This window comes from Podarcis cretensis (genome assembly GCF_951804945.1).
Source record: "Podarcis cretensis genome assembly, chromosome: 13".
Lineage (NCBI taxonomy): Eukaryota > Metazoa > Chordata > Lepidosauria > Squamata > Lacertidae > Podarcis > Podarcis cretensis.
The window spans coordinates 53,478,121-53,498,665 of NC_137182.1; the positions used below are offsets into that span (position 1 = coordinate 53,478,121).

At 50.1% G+C, this 20,545-nt stretch overlaps 1 protein-coding gene across 1 annotated transcript in view; it reads right to left on the reverse strand.

The window, feature by feature from the left end:
• ACAP1 (ArfGAP with coiled-coil, ankyrin repeat and PH domains 1) overlaps positions 1-16,012 on the reverse strand; it is a 54,449-nt gene extending 38,437 nt beyond the window's left edge. Inside the window, exons 1-3 of the mRNA XM_079951820.1 lie at positions 15,838-16,012; positions 6,146-6,203; positions 3,676-3,795 (exon numbers count right to left, since the gene is read on the reverse strand). Of these exons, the coding sequence (XP_079807946.1) occupies positions 3,676-3,795; positions 6,146-6,203; positions 15,838-15,890 (231 nt within the window). The 5' untranslated portion in view covers positions 15,891-16,012. The remainder of the gene's footprint in view (positions 1-3,675; positions 3,796-6,145; positions 6,204-15,837) is intronic.
• Positions 16,013-20,545: the final 4,533 nt, after the last annotated feature.

Genomic DNA, 20,545 nt, shown 5'->3' on the forward strand with positions numbered 1-20,545 from the left:
GGGGTGCCTCAGGGTTCCGTCCTCTCCCCCATGCTTTTTAATATCTATATGAAGCCGCTGGGAGAGATCATCAGGGGGTTTGGGCTGGGTGTCCATCAATATGCGGATGATACCCAGCTCTACCTCTCCTTTAAATCAGAACCAGTGAAGGCGGTGAAGGTCCTGTGTGAGTGCCTGGAGGCAGCTGGAGGATGGATGGCGGCTAACAGATTGAGGTTGAATCCTGACAAGACAGAAGTACTGTTTTTGGAGGACAGGAGGCGGGCAGGTGTGGGGGACTCCCTGGTCCTGAATGGGGCAACTGTGCCCCTGAAGGACCAGGTGCGCAGCCTGGGAGTCATTTTGGACTCACAGCTGTCCATGGAGGCGCAGGTCAATTCTGTGTCCAGGGCGGCTGTCTACCAGCTCCATCTGGTACGCAGGATGAGACCCTCCCTGCCCACAGACTATCTCACCAGAGTGGTGCATGCTCTGGTTATCTCCCGCTTGGACTACTGCAATGCGCTCTATGTGGGGCTACCTCTGAAGGTGACTCGGAAACTGCAATTAAGGCAGAATGCGGCAGCTAGACTGGTGACTGGGAATGGCTGTCTGGACCACATAACACCGGTCCTGAGAGATCTGAATTGGCTCCCAGGATGTTTCCGAGCACAATTCCAAGTGTTGGTGCTGACCTTGAAAGCCCTAAACGGCCTCAAAGGCCCAGTAGACCTGAAGGAGCATCTCCACCCCCATCATTCTGCCCAGACTCTGAGGTCCAGCTCCGAGGGCCTTCTGGCGGTTCCCTCCCTGTGAGAATCATAGAATCATAGAATCATAGAGTTGGAAGGAAGCCAAGTTACAGGGAACCAGGCAGAGGGCATTCTCGGTGGTGGCCCCTGCCCTATGGAACGCCCTCCCTTCAGATGTGAAGGAAATAAGCAGCTATCTTCTCTTGAAAAAACATCTGAAGGCAGCCCTGTTTAGGGAAGTTTATAATATTTGATGCTGTATTGTTTTTAACACTTGATTGGAAGCCGCCCAGAGTGGCTGGGGAAACTCAGCCAGATGGGTGGGGTATAAATAAATTATTATTATTATTATTATTATTATTATTATTATTATTATTATTCCCCCCCAAAAAAGGAAACCTGGGAACTGCAGTTTGCTGCGGGTGCTGGGAGTTATAGTTCCGCTAAGGGGTGAATTACAGTTCCCAGGTTGCTCTCGGGGGGGGGGGGTCATGCGCTTTAAGTGCACAGTGTTGTGCACAGCCTGTTTCCTATGTTCCTCTTTCAGGCTGTTGCTCTGCGGTAGGACACATGCCTGGCATGCAGAAGGTTTTAGGTTCAATCCCCAACAGCACGTCCGGGTAGGGCTGGCAAAAAGACTTGAAATCTTAGAGAGCTGCTGCTAGCTGCAAACTGTATTTTTCGCTCTATAGGACGCACATTTTCCCCTCCAAAAATGAAGGGGAAATGTGTGTGTGCGTCCTGTGGAGCGAATGCAGGCTCCTGGGCTTCAGCGATAGCAACGTGAAGCCTCCGAAGCGCAGAGGGAGCGCGCCCTCCGAGCTCCGGAGGCTTTGCATTGCTATCGCTGAAGCCTGGAGAGCGAGAAGGGTCGGTGCGCACCGACCCTTCTCGCTCTCCAGGCTTTAGGGATAGCCGCTTGAAGCCTTCGGAGCACAGCGCGGGAACTTGCGCTGCGCTCCGAAGGCTTCAGGGATCTTTGAGGCTGGCGGTGGGGGAAAGCAGCGCTTCCCCCCACCGCCAGCCCCACAAGCTCGGGGGGCAGCGGGAAGGCTGCGCGCAGCCTTTGCGCTGCTCCCTGACTTGGTCTTTGGGGCTGGCAGTGGGGGGCCAGCCCCAAAGAGCAGGTTGAAAGGAACCCAAAGCCTCCGGAGCCCAGTGGGAACTCCCGCCGCACTCCTGAGGCTTTGGGTTGCCTTCACTGAAGCCTGGAAAGCGAGAGGGTCAGTGCGCACCTTGAACGGAGAGAATGCACCTTGGTTTTTTGGGGGGGGGGGAACAAGAAAAAAAAATCTCCCCCTCTCTGCGCAGTGCCTCTTCAGCGAAGTGGCAGGAAGTGGCTCCAAAAAAAATCATACATCCACTGTTTCGTTCAGAATATTTTTTTTGCTTGTTCTCCCCCTCTAAAACAAGGTGCGTCCTATGGTTGGGTGCGTCCTATAGAGCGAAAAATACGGTAGGTGGCAACAAAACAGTTTCCACATCTCTTTTTAATTCAGCGCCGATTTTAAAGTTTTATGCGGACCTTTAAAAAAAACTTTTTTTAAAAGGCTTCTACTGATAGCAGTGGCGTAGCGTGGGGGGTGCAAGGGGGGCCGGCCGCACCGGGCGCAACATCTGGGGTTAGGGCAAATCCACGGGTTAGGGGGCGCAAATCCACGGGTTAGGGGGCGCAAATTACTTGCCTTGCCCCGGGTGCTGACAACCCACGCTACGCCACTGACTGATAGTTCTAATTTCAGGTAGGTAGCCATGCTGGTTCTGACGCAGTCGAAATAAAAATAATAAAAAATAAAAAATTGTCCAGTAGCACCTTAGAGACCAGCAAAGTTTGTTCTGGTATAAGCTTTCTGAAGAAGTGTGCATGCACACGAAAGCACCCAGAACAAATTTAATTGGTCTCTGAGGTGCTACTGGACAATTTTTTATGTTAATTTTATTTTTATTTTGATAGTTCCTGTTATACAAAAATCTCCAAATGGGTCCGAACTTCAATGTCTAAAACTCCTGGTAGAGATCACGCTAAGGGTGGCCAAATTCTGTGTGACTGCCATAAAACTTAGGGAACAAGCTGTACTACCAAAATGATTAAGGTTTTAAATGATAATTTTAGGTTATATTTGGGTGATCAAGATTTAATATATTTTTTTTTAACTGCCGCTATATCTGAATTGTCTCTGTTTATACCCAACTGCAATTCAATGTATTCCTGTTGTGTTTTATGATTTTCCTGATATTGTAAGTGACCTGGAACTGGTCTGTGACTGTAATAATAAAATTCTATTCTATTTTGATAGTTCTCTTGTTTCATTCTCATGTAAATTGTTTTGGCGGTTGTTGCTTTTTTCTAAAAACAACACTCAAGCGGCGTGTAAATTTTACAGAGTAAAACAAATAAGTAAGAAACGCCGCGTCAGGTGGAACGTGAAAGATCGGGCTTCCCTAGCCCCCAGGCGCTCGCCAGCAAAGGGCACTCTGCGCGTGCTCAGAGGCACTGCCTTGGCACAGCTAAGCCCCCGGCTGTGAAAACAGGTTCTAAAGGGTGGAAAACCGGCTCCAGGTCACCCAGTTGCCCTGCCCCACTCCCAGACCTCAAATAAAATGGCGCAATTAGGTGATTAACGATGTTTACCTGCACCCGGTCACCTCACCACTAAGCCAATGCTCCCCCCCCCGAAAAAAAGGTGTGCCCAAAAATCACAGCTCCTCTCATGACCCCCCCCCCAGGCCTCGGCAAAACCCGTCTTTCAAGCCCAGTGGCTCGGCAAACGCCGGGCAGGCTAGCTCAGGCAACAAAAGCAACCTTTCCACTTTCCCACCCCACATTCAAACGAGATGCCCCTCCACCTTGGTATCTGGGCTCGCACACCTTTCCTCTTCCCTCCTCCTCCGCCTTTCCTCCAGGCACGACCGCCCGTTTCCCCCACACACACAGAAAACTTACGCTCATCATGGTGTCCCCCGGGCAATTCTGAGACAGCTCCTGGACCCCGGAGACGAAATTCTTGCTGTGGGCACAGTATTGCCGCCCCGAATCCAGCATCGTGGTGCAGAGTTTGAGGAGCTGGGGGTGGGCAGGAGAGAGGGGGCAATGAACAGGGAGGTCAGGCGACGCAAAAGACGGGCAGGAGTGCCGGCCAACGCCAGCCCACTGCCCAGGAAGGCAGACCAACGCCCCTCCCCATGTGGAAATCTCAGCTTTCCCTCCCTCCCAGCTCATTTGTACTGCAAATAATAATAATAATAATAATAATAATAATAATAATAATAATTTTTACCCCGCCCTCCCCGGGCTCAGGGCAGCTAACACCAATAAAATCACAGTAAAAATCCAATAGGGGAAAAAGAAAAAAAAAACCGATTTAAAATACAGGTTAAAATGCAATTTAAAACGCAGCCTCGTTTTAAAAGTAGCCGATAAATCAAGACCGTAAGGGGAGGGAAACATAAGGGTCAGACTGAGTCCAAACCAAAGGCCAGGCGGAATAGACCCCATCGCTCATGGTCCGTACGAATCGGCAGCCCCCAGCGGCTTCAGACATCCCATAACAGCACATCTCTTTGCCCAGGCATTCCCTGTCCCATAAGACCGGACCCTGTCGCTACCGAATTTCTGTTCTTACGATGCGGTTCGTATACAAGCCACAAGCTTTTCACAGCCGTGAATAAGCAATGATGATATTTTGTTTATTCGTTGAATTTGCAACCCCACCGTAGAGCTCGAGATGGCAGCTGCGTGGCCCATCTCCCAAATTATTCCGCACAATGACCTTGCGAGGTAGCCTGGGAGAGGCAGTCAAGGGTCATGGCTGCGTGGAGATTTGAACCCAGGTCTCCCAAGGTCCCGGTCTGACACTCTAACCTCTACACTGCAAACCGCCCTCTGGTCCTGGGATGAAAGGCAGTGCAAAATTCAATTAATAATAATAATAATAATAATAATAATAATAATACACCACACTGAGTAGGCAAGGAAATTGAGTTCAATGGGACTTGGCAGGGCTTGTGAATAAATAAGGATGCCGCAAAGCCGTCCTCTTTCTGCACTGCAGGGGGATGGACCAGATCCAGCTCTCAAATTCTAGGATCCTTCATGTTTAAATACAACACGCTTGCATTTAAGAGGTTGGGATCCAGCGGCATTCATGACGCCGCAGGAATCCCATCCGTCTGCAAAGCCAGAGGCCGACTGCTATGCAGGTTGGAGCCCGCCTGTGCCTGAACCCCACAGATTCTCCCCACAGATTCTTACAGCCTATGCCCACCTCACAAGGTTGTTGTGAAGAAGACGGGGATCAGGGGAGAGAGAACCACAAGGAAAAACAGGATCTTTAAAAATGGAAATTCAGGTGGGAAAAAATTGTGTATGTATACAGTCATACTTCGGGTTACAAAAGCTTTAGGTTGCGTTTTTTCAGGTTAAGGACCAGCCGAAACCCAGAAGCACCGGAACAGGTTACTTCCGGGTTTCGGGGGTTGCACATGCGCAGAAGCACTAAATTGCACTTTGCGCATAAGCGCCGAATTGCAACCCACGCGTGCGCAGACGCGCCGCTGCGGGTTGCGAATATGCATCTCGCACAGATCACGGTCGCAACCCGAGCGTTCACTGTACAGTGGTACCTTGGAAGCCGAACGGGATCCGTTCCGGAAGTCCGTTCGACTTCCAAAATGTTCGGAAACCAAGGCGCAGCTTCCGATTGGCTGCAGGAAGCACCTCCTGCAGCCAATTGGAACCCACGGAGGACATTCGGGTCCCAAAGATCGTTCACAAACCGGAACACTCACTTCCGGGTTTGCGGCGTTCGGGAGCCAAAAATTTGACTTGCAAGGCATTCAGGAGCCAAGGTATGGCTGCATTTTTAAAATCAGGGATGAGAACAAATGCAGAATATTCCCTGTTCACTGTCCCCACTTTCATTTCTCTTCCCCTACGCGGTCTCCCCTCTGTTGCATTTTATTACTACAGTGGACGCTCGGGTTGCGAACGTGCAACGGGTTGCGATTCAGCGCTTCTGCGCAAAGCGCGATTTAGCACTTCTGCGCATGCGTGACTGCCGAAACCCGGAAGTAACCCGTTCCGGTACTTCCGGGTTTTGGCAGGTCTGTAACCCAAACAAATACAACCTGAAGCGTGTCTAACCTGAGGTATGACTGTATTTCAAACGACAGTTGTTTTTGCCTTCCAGGGCCTGCACGGTGTGGGCCCCAGATCGGTCTAAGGGTGCTTCATCCCATGTGACCCCAAAGGCCCGCCCCTCTCTGGGTTTTTACAGTCGTGTCAACAAGTTTTTCTGCTCCAGCTTGTGGGGAAGAATTTGCCATTTCCCCAGCAGCAAGGCCTTCTCTCGACAAGCGAAGGAGCCCTTTGCAAAGTCTCCCACCGCACAACAAGCAGATCACCACTTCCTCACCTTTTCCAGCTGAGACTCCAAAGCAGAGACCTCCGTTTCCACCGTCTCAATGGCAGCCCTGAGGTTGGGGGGCGAGGGAAATAAGAGGGAGGGAAATATCAGCACAGGTGCATAACCGGGATTTAACACGGGTTCAAGGTCTGCATCAGCCACAGACTCACTAATAATAATAATAATAATAATAATAATAATAATAATAATAATATATTTATACCCCGCCCATCTGGCTGAGTTTCCCCAGCCACTCTGGGCGGCTCCCAATCAAGCGTTAAAAGCAATACAGGATTAGATATTAAAAACTTCCCTAAACAGGGCTGCCTTCAGAGGTCATTTAAAGAGAAGATAGCTGCTTATTTCCTTCCCATCTGAAGGGAGGACGTTCCACAGGGCAGGTGCCACCACTGAGAAGGCCCTCTGCCTGGTTCCTTGTAACTTGGCTTCTCACAGGGAGGGAACTGCCAGAAGGCCCTCGGAGCTGGACCTCAGCATCTGGGCTGAACGATGGGGGTGGAGACGCTCCTTCAGGTCTACTGGGCCTTTGAGGCCATTTAGGGCTTTCAAGGTCAGCACCAACACTTTGAATTGTTCTTTGAAACGTACTGGGAGCCAATGGAGGTCTTTTGGGACTGGTGTCATGTGGTCTCCCAGTCCCCAGTCTGGCTGCCGCATTCTGGATTAGTTGCAGTTTCTGGGTCACCTTCAAAGGTAGCCCCACATAGAGCGCATTGCAGTAGTCCAAGCGGGAGATAACCAGAGCATGCACCCCTCTGGCGAGACAGTCTGCGGGCAGGGAGGGTCCCATCCTGTGTCCCAGATGGAGCTGGCAGACAGCTGCCCTGGACACAGAAAAAACCTGCGCCTCCATGGACAGCTGCAAGTCCAGAATGACTCCCAGGCTGCACACCTGGTCCTTCAGGGGCACAGTTGCCCCATTCAGGATCAGGGAGTCCCCCACACCTGCCCGCCTCCTGTCCCCCCAAAACAGTACTTCTGTCTTGTACATGACCTGGGGAAAACCATACACTCTGCCTCTATTTTCCGCTTGTTCGTATGAAGATTATACCAGTTGCTGGAAGCTGCAGAATGCGGAGAGTGCCTCACGCTTGGGTCCCGCTTCCCAGCTTATCTATGAGGCAATTTTACCCATTTATATTCCCCTTTTTTTTTAACTCAGTGCTACTCAGACTAATAAGAACCATTAATTTAGATATTCCCACCTTCCTGCCCACAATTCCCGATATTTCTATACCAATCTGTTTCCAAAATTGATTAACTAACGGACAATCCCACTACAATGACTGTACGTTCCCATCACTCCACATTTCCTCCAATTTGTCGTGTATGATCTGTCGGAAATCAAGCCTTTATCAGGAGAAACTGGCAACTCTCCCAGGCACCCGGCATGATTCCCTGTTGACCTCCCTGGCTGCATTCCCCAGCAAGATCCAGGCTAGGTCGCAATAGGCAATCCTTCTCAGCGTGAGAAGAACACACCCCTCTTTCCTGCCCCCCCTGGCAGGGGAAAGAGATAGACAGAAACGTATTTACATGCCTTTATTTCTGTCTTTGCAGCCTTACAAAAAACATGACTGCTCTCTTCAAACTCCAGCAGTCTAGAAGCAAACACTTCCTGGACAGGAACAAACGGAAGAGCTCATATTACACTCTGAGCTAATTCCAGTCCTTCGCACTTTGAATAGACTGTCCCTCTGTTTCCCACGGGCTGTCCCAACATTCCCATCATGTTTACTTTTCAAGCTAGCACTTTGCAGCTGCATTGCATCCATATCGTAACATGATCTAGTTGAGATTCCTGCATCACAAGATGAAGATGTTGGACTTTTTGGAGCTGGACGACCTGACTGGAAGAATCCGCGACCAGAAAGAAGAGGAGATACAAGAGGATTGGAAGAAATCCAAAGAATATTTAGCTAAATATCGTGATATAAGATAAATAGAAAATTCTTGAAAGTAACAAATAGGCCTAGGGGTAGAATAAGAATGTGTGTAGTAAATATTAAGGATAAGAATATTAATAAAGGAAAAGAGGTTAGTTAATGAAAGGGGTTAATATTATTAGAAATATGAAGTTGGAGAACTGTTATATCGGTGATATAATGAAATTCAGATAGAGGGGGTTTGAGGAAGTCAGTTAGCAATGTAATGAGAATTAGATATTTAAAGTTACAAATTTTCTTTGTGTTTAGTTTTGCTAATTGTGTTGTTATGTGGTTTGTTATGTCTTTTTTGTGATAAATGTGGAAAATCAATACAAAACTTTTTTGGGGGAAAAAGAGATTCCTGCATCACAGGGGGTTGAATTAAATCATGGGTAGGCAACCTAAGGCCCGAGGGCTGGATCCAGCCCAATCACCTTCTCAATCCAGCCCATGGACAGTCTAGGAATCAGTGTGTTTTTACATGAGTAGAATGTGCCCTTTTATTTAAAATGCATCTCTGGGTTACAGTGGTGCCCCGCAAGACGAACGCCTCGCAAGACGGAAAACCCGCTAGACGAAAGGGTTTTCCGTTTTGAAGGCGCTTCACAAAACGAATTTCCCTATGGGCTTGCTTCGCAAGATGAAAATGTCTTGCGAGTTCCTGCGGGTTTTTTCCCCTTTTTTTCCCCTTTTCCTAAGCCGCTAAGCCGCTTATCAGCTGATCCGCTGATAAGCCGCTTAACAGCTGATCGCTAAAAGCCGCTAAACCGCTAATAGCGCTAATCCGCTAAGCTGTCAATGGGCGCAAGACAAAAAAACCGCTATACGAAGAGCCTCACGGAACGGATTAATTTCGTCTTGCGAGGCGCCACTGTATTTGTGGGGCACAGGAATATTTTTTCCAAAATATAGTCCAGCCCCCCATAAGGTCTGAGGGACGGTGGACCGGCCCCCTGCTGAAAAAGTTTGCTGACCCCTGGCCTAAAGTGTTCAGGAGGCGAATTAAGAATAGCAGAATGGAGAACGCAAGAGGGCTAGATAAGCAAGGGGGTGGCAAGAGGCGTTCCGTTGCAGTTTGTTACTGCCAGGTCTTTACAGAGTTGGAAGGGACCACGACTGCCATTCTAGACCAACCCCCTGCAAATCAGGAACCACAGCTACAGAAGCTGCCTCCATCCAGCTTAGTATTGCCTACCCGGACTGGCAGCAGCAGTGGCTCTCCAGGATTTCCGGCCGGAAATCTTCCCCCAGCCCTAGCTGGAGATGCCACTGGGGGCCTTCTGCATGCAAAGCAGCTGTTCTGAGCTACGGCCCTTCATTGCCGAGTCAGCTAGCCAAGCTGGCCATCACAAGGCGGGCAATAATAATATTAATAATAAATTTTATTTATACCTCGCCCTCCCCAGGCAAGACCGGGCTCAAGGCAGCTAACACCCGATATAAAACAATTGATTGAAATACAACTTTAAAAACAAGAATAAAAGACAACATTAAAATGCAGCTTCATTTCAGTGGAACTCAATAAAAAACTTTTGGGGGGATGAAAACTTCAAGTCTTCACTAAGGCTAACTATCCAGTCTGGTCCTACATGGACCAGAAAAAAGCCGGGGAAGTCCCCAAATAGGAGTTCCATCACGGAAGGAGAAAGGAAAAAGGAAAGAGGGGAAGGGGATCAAGTTTATTCCAAGCCAAAGACCAGGCGGAACAACTCTGTCTTGCAGGTCCTGCGGAAAGAAATCAGATCCTGCAGGGCCCTGGTCTCATGGGACAGAGAGTTCCACCAGGCCGGGGCCAGTGTTGAAAAGGCCCTGACCCTGGTTGAGGCTAATCTAACTTCCTTACGGCCTGGGACCTCTAAAGTTAAAGGTAAAGGGACCCCTGACCATTAGGTCCAGTTGTGGCCGACTCTGGGGTTGCGGTGCTCATCTCGCTTTACTGGCCGAGGGAGCCGGCGTACAGCTTCCGGGTCATGTGGCCAGCACGACTAAGCCGCTTCTGGCGAACCAGAGCAGCACACAGAAACGCCATTTACCTTCCCGCCAGAGTGGTCCCTATTTATCTACTTGCACTTTGACATGCTTTCGAACTGCTAGGTTGGCAGGAGCAGGGACCGAGCAACGGGAGCTCACCCCATCGCGGGGATACGAACCGCTGACCTTCTGATCGGCAAGTCCTAGGCTCCGTGGTTTAACCCACAGCGCCACCCGCGTCCCTCTAGGGTGACCTGGGACCTCTAGGGTGTTGCTATTTAGGGACCTTAAGGTCCTCCGTGGGGCAAACCAGGTAGCAAGACAGGAACTTGCAAGAAAAGACCATCTGTACAGGAGCTATGAAGGTGAGCCCAGGAGCTAAGCTTAGGGGCTGAGTAGCATTTTAGTAGCACCTCCGTTCTTCTCCGCCAACCCTGAAAGCTGCCTTGCGGTTGATTCGCAAGCTTCCTGCCTCGGCTGGCGTTGCAACCACTTCCTGCCAGTTGCCTGGAAACCTTTCCTATCCACAGCGAACTGGTTTTGCCACACACAAAGAGACGTTCTCAGAGTGACAAGCAACTACTATTATTTATTAAATTTGAATGCCGCCCTATAGCCGTAGGTCTCAGGGCAGCTTGCAACACAAAACCACAACCTTAAAAACAACAGACACACACAATGGCACCATGGCTTCCCCTCCTCCTGCCCAAGGAATCCTGGGAATTGTAGTTTGCTAAGGGTGCCGAGACCCTTAAAAAGCAGACATCACCTAACAAAGGTCTGTATAGTTAAAGCCATGGTTTTCCCAGTAGTGATGTATGGAAGTGAGAGCTGGACCATCAAGAAGGCTGATCGCCCAAGAATGGATGCTTTTGAATTATGGTGCTGGAGGAGACTCTTGAGAGTCCCATGGACTGCAAGAAGATCAAACCTCTCCATTCGGAAGGAAATCAGCCCTGAGTGCTCACTGGAAGGACAGATCCTGAAGCTGAGGCTCCAAGACTTTGGCCTCCTCATGAGAAGAGAAGAGTCCCTGGAAAAGACCCTGGTGTTGGGAAAGATGGAGGGCACAAGGAGAAGGGGACGACAGAGGACAAGATGGTGGGACAGTGTTCTCGAAGTGACCAGCATGAGTTTGACCAAACTGCGGGAGGCAGTGGAAGATAGGAGTGCCTGGTGTGCTCTGGTCCAGGGGGCCACGAAGAGTCCGACACGACTAAACAACTAAACAACAACAACAAAGGGTGCCAAGAGTTGCCATGGTTTTCAGGACCTGTCTGAGTCTTGCGATTGTTGTTCTGTTTTTAATGCTGCATTTTCACGTGATATGTGGAAAATTTGGGGTTGGCTTTCGCAGCCCAACTCTCCATCTGGGCGTTTGGTGTCTCCTAAGTCCACTGTCGGCCGGAGGAGAATGAGCGGAGGGCAACCCCTAATTTTTCCATATAATAAATGCCATGACCCACCCTGGGACCTTGGGGTGAAGGGAAGGTAATAAGTAAATACCGGTAAGTAAATGAGAGACAACCCCCGTGCATAGCAGGGGGTTGGGCTAGATGACCGTATGGGTCTCTTTGAACTCTATAATTTTATTATTCAAATCCTAGAGTGTTTCAACAATCAATAATAATAATAATAATAATTTATTTGTACCCGGCCCATCTGTCTGGGTTTCCCCAGCCACTCTGGGCGGCTTCCAGCAAAAATTTAAAATACATTAAAATGTCACATGTTTTAAAAACTTCCCTGAACAGGGCTTCCTTCCAGAGAACTTCCAGAGAATAGGCAGGACTCCCAGCACCCATAACAAACTAGAGTTCCCAAGATTCTTTTTGGAGGGAGAAAAACCTGACTGCTGCTTTAAATCTTTAGTGTATATGGGTCCGACTACAATTTCTATGTTACAAGGACCTCTGGAAAGAGCCGGGAATAAACTCTTCCAGGCGACAGCTTAGAATTGCAAACGGGCCACTGAGATATCACAAATATTGGCTTTTTAAAAAATTGCCAAGTCTTCCTTAGATGACAGAGGCATTGTACAGAAGCTGCAAAATTGGGTGAGGAGGAGCACACATCCCATAATAAGACACCCACCCTAAGCAGCACACTCATGCATGTGGTCTAGTAGGCTGGAATAACAAACAAACAAACAAACAAACAAACAAATAAAATAATGTATACCCCACCCATCTGGCTGGGCTTCCCCAGCTACTCTGATTGGCTTCCAACAAAATATTAAAATACAGTATCGCATCAAACATTAAAAGCTTTCCTAAACAGGGCTGCCTTCAGATGTTTTCTAAAAGTCTGGTAGTTGTTGTTCTCTTTGACATCTGGTGGGAGGGAGTTCCACAGGGCGGGTGCCACCACCGAGAAGGCCCTCTGCAGGGAGACCAACAAGAGGCCTGATTCCCAAATTTTGCCTGGTTCCTGGCTTTTACTTGAGTTAGTACCTAGATTGGAGGTGCTCTGTAAGTACCTCCAAACTGGGTTCCCGCTCCAGCTGCTCAACACGGCCACCAAACTCAGGCCGTTTCAAGATGGCCGCCACGCGCGCACATCCCCCACAATGCACTGGGACTATGGCTCAAACCGGAGCGGAAGAAACTCAGAATCGGCTCCGACGAGGAGGGAAGTGTGGCAAAACCACAGGAAGCGAGGAGGAACGCAGCAAGACGGACCGGCATCAAACACAAAACACGAGTTTGACGATGCTGCGGCACACCCAAAAAAAAGTGTGTGTGTGTTTTGTGGAAAGAGAGAGAGACGGCCCAGCCTTTCTCAGCTGGGGAAAAAGAAGCATTTTTAAAACCACCCACTGGGCGTCCCACCAGAGGAAAGTTGTGGCAGAACATCCTACAAGTGGAAATCAGTGACGCCTGGAAAAAATCTCTCATGTCCCAGCCACACACGGCTGGAGAATGGAAACCGTGAGGAGATCGTCTGTGACTCTCAGGGCCATGTTCACGTTCAAAGCGATTTCACTCTGAGAAGGCGTCGCTTCCCCCCAAAGACTCCTGGGAACTGTAGTTTGGTGAAGGGCGCCGAGAGCCATTGGGAGACCCCTATTCCCCCCTCCCCAGAGTTCCCTGGGAGGTGGGATTGATGTGTCAAACTGGCATGGCTTCCCCCAAGGAATGCTGGGAGCTGTTGTTTGGTGAAGGGCGCCGAGAGTGTTGCCGGGAGACCCCATATTTCCCCTCCAAGAGCTACAATTCCCAGAGAACAGAGGCCGACTGCTAAACCGTTCTGGGAATCGTAGCTCCGTGAGGCGAAATAAAGGGCTCTCCTAACAACTCTCAGCAGCCTTAAACTCCCAGAAGTCTCTGGGGGAAGCCATGGCGGTTTGAAGTGTTGTCATATAAAGCAGGATCAGACCACTTTATGCAGTCATGGCTTCCCCCAATGAATTATGGGAGCTGAGAGTCAAGAGCTGGCTCCTATTTCCTTCTCAGAGAGCGAATGTTCCCAGAATTCCCCGGTTGAACTATCATGGCTTCCCCAAGGAATTCTGGGAGCTGTAGTTTGGTTAAGAGTGCTGAGCGTTGTCAGGTGAGCCCCACTCACAGAGCTACAATTCCCAGAGCGGTTTAACAGCCAGTCACTCCTTCCCAGGGAACTCTGGGAGTTGCAGTTCTGTAAGGGTGTGCCTAACAACTACGAGCACCCTTCTCAAACTACAGTTCCCAGGATTCCTTGGGTGGGTGGGGGAAACCATGGCTGTTTAAAGCAACATGCTACTGCTGGTGGGGCCTGTCCAAATGGCTTTTCAGTCCCTCAGCTCTGAAAAATATACAGCCAACGCCATCTTCCTCTGTACCACCAGAGAAGACCCTGGGGAGTTGGGGTTCTCCAACAGATTCACCCCTCAAAACATCACTGCCCCACACGGGTGTTTCGAGCCAGCCTGAACTGCAATGCTTCAGGGCCGGATCATCATCATCATTTTTAATTTGTATACCGCCTTTCTATCTTCCAATACTCAAGGCGGTTTACAAGCTGAAGAAACAAAAAATGTACATCTTATAACAATCTAATGCAATACAAAAATGTGATAATAAAACAGAACTTTAAAATAGGCAGCCTATGTCAAAAGAGTCACATTCAACAATCGATTAGAATAGTATAAAATAATAATGTCAACATATGAAAGTTAAACAGAAATCCACTCAACGGATATGCTTCTCTTCAGAAAGCTGCCCCAAATTTCGCACGAATACAGTGGTACCTCGGGTTAAGTACTTAATTCGTTCCAGAGGTCCGTACTTAACCTGAAACTGTTCTTAACCTGAAGCACCACTTTAGTAATGGGGCCTCCTGCTGCCGCCGTGCCGCCGGAGCACGATTTCTGTTCTCATCCTGAAGCAAAGTTCTTAACCTGAAGCACTATTTCTGGGTTAGCGGAGTATGTAACCTGAAGCATATGTAACCTGAAGCGTATGTAACCCGAAGTACCACTGTACACCCCAGGGACAGAATATGGGGCAACAATGACTGCCTCACACTGAAACGTGCCAGTTTAGGGGGCTTTTGGGGCCCAAGCAACACCAGGAATGCTTTCTAGCCTTGCCCCAGTTATCACTTCCTGCCTCCTGGCCCCAGCGTGAGGTCTGCACTCCCATGTGTACAGGCCGGAAACTCTTGCTAGTGGGGTTTTTTTTTGAGGGGGGGAGAAGGGGGCACTACCAAAACCACACCACTAGAAATAGCCCGCAGTCTTACACCTGCTCTGCCGGATTCTCAAGCGCTGAGTGTGGCGCTAGCTCCTCCATTACAGTTTACTCGCCCTGAGCCTCAGCACAGCAGCCCTGACAACTGGGGTTGCCAACTTACCGCCCCTCACCCAAAAATCACCCCCCCCTCCACAAGCCCAGCCTGCTCCTGCGCCATTAAGGGCAGGTGGGCAAGCAGCAAGGAACAGGCCAATTCCTGCAGCGACCATTGCTGATAAAGACACAGGAGCAGAGAGCTGGTTGAAAAGTTGGCAACCCCACTGGCAGCTCGCTCTGCTTCACAGTATCAACTCCACACTGTCCCCTGTCCGCCCCCCCCCAGCCCCCAATTTAGTAGTATTTTACACACACACCTCTCCTGCCACTTCCTGCACTGTCGGACTCCTTTTGTAGCCTGGTGCAAAGGAGAGAGGTGGGGAGCAAAGGGCCCCAGAAAGGGAGGCAAAAACATGCCCCCCTCCTCTTATCATGAGATTCCTGCACGGCAGGGGGTTGGACTAGATGACCCTAAGGGTCCCTATATGATTGGAGAAATCCCCCCCCCACCTTCGGAAAAGGAGAAAGAGCGATTGATTTCCTTCCATTCCATAATATTGCTCCCATCATTTAGGGTTCGCCACCGAAGCCCCAACACCTCTCCCTCTTCCGGACCCCGCCAGTTAGCCGCCCCCTCTGCTCTCACCACTAGGCGACACTTCCTCCCCTTCTCCAACAACGCAGCCCAGCCCTCCCTCCCCAAGCGAAAACTCTCCTTCTGAGTTTGTTTGAAAGAAAGGCAGGCCCGGCCCCGGGACGTCCTCCCTCCAAGGCCGAAGAAACTGTCGGCTCGTCTCCAACCAGTGGAGGAGGGAGGCGGGCGAAGGCAGGCAGCGGAGCCGTGCGCGGGAGCGAGCGGGAGCGCCGTCTCTGCAAGGCGCGCCGTCGGGGCAGCTGCGTGGCGGCGGGACAGCCCGCCTGCCTCCGCCTGGCACCGGCCGGAGCGCGATGCGTAAAAGCGCACCAGCTGCATCGCCAAGGGCGCACGGCGCGGCGCGCCAAGCGGACCCACCTGAAGCGCGGCGAGTCTTTCAGGCACTCCTCGAAGTCCAGCTTGACCGTCATCGCGGCGCCGTTTCTCCGGGACGCTCCGGGTAGCCCTGGCCGGAGGTGGAGGCGGCGGCGGCGCTGATACCTGGACCAGACCTGCGAGCAGCCGCGCAGAGGCAAGACCAGCCAGGGGCGCGCGGAGGAGCAAGGAGGCACCGCCGGCAGCGGCTCCTGCTCCGCCCCGGGGCGGGGTGCGCGGCTGCGGGCGGCGCCCGGCGGAGGAGCCATCCTCGCGGCGCCCGGGAGAGGGCAGCAGCAGGGCGCCCCCCCTCGGTCTGCGGGACGACCCGGAGCTACGCACGGGCGGCCGGTCCGCGAAGCCGAGCGCGCAGCGCCGCCTGGAGCAAGTCTCCGGCAGCTCCGCCCGGTGGGACGACGCCAGCGCGGAGGAGGAGGAGGAGGAGGAGGAGGAGGAGGAGGAGGCGGGTTGGCTGGGAAGTGGGAAGATTCCCGGGCCAAGCCGGCCTTAATCGGGAGGAACAGGAGGAGTGGAGGGAGGAGCCGGCTGGATACTTGTAAACCGCTTTGAGCGTCTCTGCGGAGAAAGCGGCATATCCGTTTGGTCCGATGCAAAGCGAGCAATCGGATCTGGAGCCTGTCTGGATTTATATGTTACATAAACTTTATATACCTCTTGATTGTTTAAAAAAAAAAAACTTGGAAAGGTTTGCAAAAAAACAAAAAGTAGATAAAAACAGTAGACAGCATCTTAAAAAGCAGAGACCTTCCCAACAAAGGTCCGTATAGTGAAAGCTATGGTTTTCCCAGTACTGTAGTGATGTATGGAAGTGAGAGCTGGGTCATAAAGAAGGCTGATCACCGAAGAATGGATGCTTTTGAATTATGGTGCTGGAAGAGACTCTTGAGAGTCCCACGGACTGCAAGAAGATCCATCTCTCCATTCAGAAGGAAATCAGCCCTGAGTGCTCACTGGAAGGACAGATCCTGAAGCTGAGGCTCCAAGACTTTGGCCACCTCAGGAGAAGAGAAGAGTCCCTGGAAAAGACCCTGATGTTGGGAAAGATGGAGGGCACAAGGAGAAGGGGACGACGGAGGACGAGATGGTGGGACAGTGTTCTGGAAGCTACCAGCATGAGTTTGACCAAACTGCGGGAGGCAGTGGAAGACAGGAGTGCCTGGCGTGCTCTGGTCCAGGGGGTCACGAAGAGGAGGACACAACTAAACAACAACAAATATACTGCTTCAGTGGCGTAGGGTGGGTTGTCAGCACCCGGGGCAAGGCAAGTAATTTGCGCCCCCTAACCCATGGATTTGCGCCCCCGACGCAGGTGGCGCTGTGGGTTAAAGCCTCAGCGCCTAGGGCTTGCCGATCGAAAGGTCGGCGGTTCAAATCCCTGCGGCGGGGTGCGCTCCCGCTGCTCGGTCCCAGCGCCTGTCAACCTAGCAGTTCGAAAGCACCTCCGGGTGCAAGTAGATAAATAGGGACCGCTTACCAGCGGGAAGGTAAACGGCGTTTCCGTGTGCGGCTCTGGCTCTGGCCAGAGCAGCGATGTCACGCTGGCCACGTGACCCGGAAGTGTCTCCGGACAGCGCTGGCCCCTGGCCTCTTAAGTGAGATGGGCGCACAACCCCATAGTCTGTCAAGACTGGCCCGTACGGGCAGGGGTACCTTTACCTTTACCTTTAACCCTAACCCCATATGTTGCGCCCGGTGCGCCCGCCCCCCCTGCCCCCCCCCACACTATGCCACTGTACTGCTTACTCCATGGAGAAGCTGTAAGCCAGTTGTTCCCACAGGGGGCACTACCACCCCCTGGGAGTGTGCTGCTGGGATTGTGGGGTGGTAAGAGGCAAGGGGGCAGCAGAGAGATGTGGGAGATGTCAACAACCATTGGGCATTAAAAAGCTGGCAAGAGTCTTAAGAGTCTCCTCCAGCACCAGAATTCTAAAGCATCCATTCTTCGGCGATCAGCCTTCTTTATGGTCCAGCTCTCACTTCCATACATCACTACTGGGAAAACCAGAGCTTTAACTATACGGACCTTTGTTGGCAAGGTGATGTCTCTGCTTTTTAAGATGCTGTCTAGGGTTGTCATTGCTTTTCTCCCAAGAAGCAGGCGTCTTTTAATTTCGTGACTGCTTGTCACCATCTGCAGTAATCATGGAGCCCAAGAAAGTAAAATCTCTCACTGCCTCCATTTCTTCCCCTTCTATTTGCCAGGAGGTGATGGGCCCAGTGGCCATGATCTTCGTTTTTTTGATGTTGAGCTTCAGACCATATTTTGTGCTCTCCTCTTTCACCCTCATTAAAGGGTTCTTTAATTCCTCCTCACTAAGCAGTATATACATTTTGTTAAATGCAAAGAAAGAAGTATCTCTGGAGTCTGCCCGAATGTTTTAAAAAATAAAAAGCTCAAAGAAAAAAATCTCAAGACAATTAAAACAACAATTTAAACTTTTAAAATTTAGAATGCCGTTGCTGCTGCTGTTATGTAACACACACAATTATTTCCCATCTTTATGGTTACAGCCAAGGGACTGCCTCGTGAATGCATTATATCTTCTTTTTGGGTGAACCCTCGTAGCCGAGTAAGATTGTCTTCCATAAACCATTAACCATGAGTCCGTAAGTGACTGTGGAGGCCAATTCTGGATCCACACGTCCTTCCACAGTGGGGACATTGTACAGTATATGTACAGCTGTGCTACCCCAAATGGCCATTGGGAGGCGCTGCAGCACTTTTGTTTCTTGCAATGGTTCCCTGGGAGAATTCGGGCTTGCAAGTTGTCTGCAGGTGTCTAGCCTTCCCTAGGAAAGCAGCCGGCTTCTGGATAACTCCCTAGTCCTGGGTCATAATTATTTTAATTTATTTACTTTCAGCATTGTTCTACACTTGCTGGGGGGAGGGTGTTTAACCACAGCATGCAATGTGGTCAGTTCAGTTTAAATAACATTTAAAACAGCGGTTCTCACAAGGTGTGGCAGGAGAGGATCGCAACTGTGGCGGATAGACTCAAGGACAATCGAAGAATCATTTGAACATTTCAGTGGAATACAGTATCAAAACATGGGTGGCGCTGTGGGTTAAACCACAGAGCCTAGGGCTTGCCAATCAGAAGGTCGGCGGTTCAAATTCCCGAGACGGGGTGAGCTCCCGTTGCTCAGTCCCTGCTCCTGCCAACCTAGCAGTTCAAAAGCACCTCAAAGTGCAAGTAGATAAATAGGTACTGCTCCGGTGGGAAGGTAAACAGCGTTTCCGTGCGCTGCTCTGGTTCGCCAGAAGCGGCTTAGTCCTGCTGGCCACATGACCCAGGAGCTGTACGCCGGCTCCCTCGGCCAATAAAGCGAGATGAGCGCCGCAACCCCAGAGTTGGCCACGACTGGACCTAATGATCAGGGGTCCCTTTACCTTTACCTAGATTGCAGGCATCCCTGATCTAGAACATCACAGCAGCCACCAAGCAGATGCCCTCACAAACTTCACAAGTAATTTCCCCCTTCGTTTCTGCTGCCTGGCGCTTTCAGGTATACTGCCCCTGCAAGTGAGGCTCTCTTTAGGTATTGGGGCAGTCAGTAGGCTTGCCCACCCCCTCCAGGCCTTCGCCTCATCCCCATGTGAGGCCACAAGACTGATGGGATTTGTGCTTTGACCGTCAGAGACTGGGAACCTTTTCCAGGCAGGGGGCCACATTTGCTTTTGGGTGACCTTTCGAGGGCCACGTGGCAGAGGGAAGCAGGGCCAGAGGCGAAAAGTGAGCAGATTCCTGCCTGTGTGCCAGGATACGTCCCAGCCATGAAGAAGCCCAAGGTAAATACCCCTTTGCCCTTTCCCAACACCTGACCAACCTGGCAGATCCACAAAATTTAGACTACTGAAATTTCGGTAAAATTCAATTGGAAAATAAGTATGGGGGCACATCTATAGATTTTTGTTGTCTGTGTAGCTTTCTGCAAATGACATAAAACTTTATGGTAGAATTTGTTCCAAAAAATAAATTTGCTGTATGCAATAGAATTAAAGAGACTTGTGGGTTCAGTTTTGAATGTTTCACAAAAATTAAAACTGCAGCCATATGTATTTTCACTAAAAGTAAATATTGTTGAGTTCTGAGAGATTTGCTTATAAGTGAACATGTTTAGGGCCAGACTGTTGGGATATGTGTGTTTTCTACAAATTAAAAACAATACAGGTGAAACTCGGAAAATTAGAATATTGTGGAAAAGTTCATTTATTTCAGTAATTCAACTTAAAAGGTGAAACTAATATATGAGATAGACTCATGACATGCAAAGCGAGATATATCAAGCCTTTATTTGTTACAATTGTGATGTTTATGGTGTACGGCTGATGAAAACCCCAAATTAACAATCTCAGAAAATTAGAATATTAAATGAAACCAGCAAAACAAGGACTGCAAATAGAGCAATATTGGACCTCTGAGAAGTAGAAGCATGCAAATGTACTCAGTACTTGGTTTGGGCCGCTTTGCATGTCATGAGTCTATCTCATATATTAGTTTCGCCTTTTAAGTTGAATTACTGAAATAAATGAACTTTTCCACAATATTCTAATTTTCCGAGTTTCACCTGTACTCAGCTTAGTGCTGCTGAACAAGCAAGTTGCTTAGGTTCTTTCTCTGGGACCAGACGCAAGGATCGTTCTTGGACAGTATTAAGGGACTTACAAGAAGGCTAGACCACATTTCCA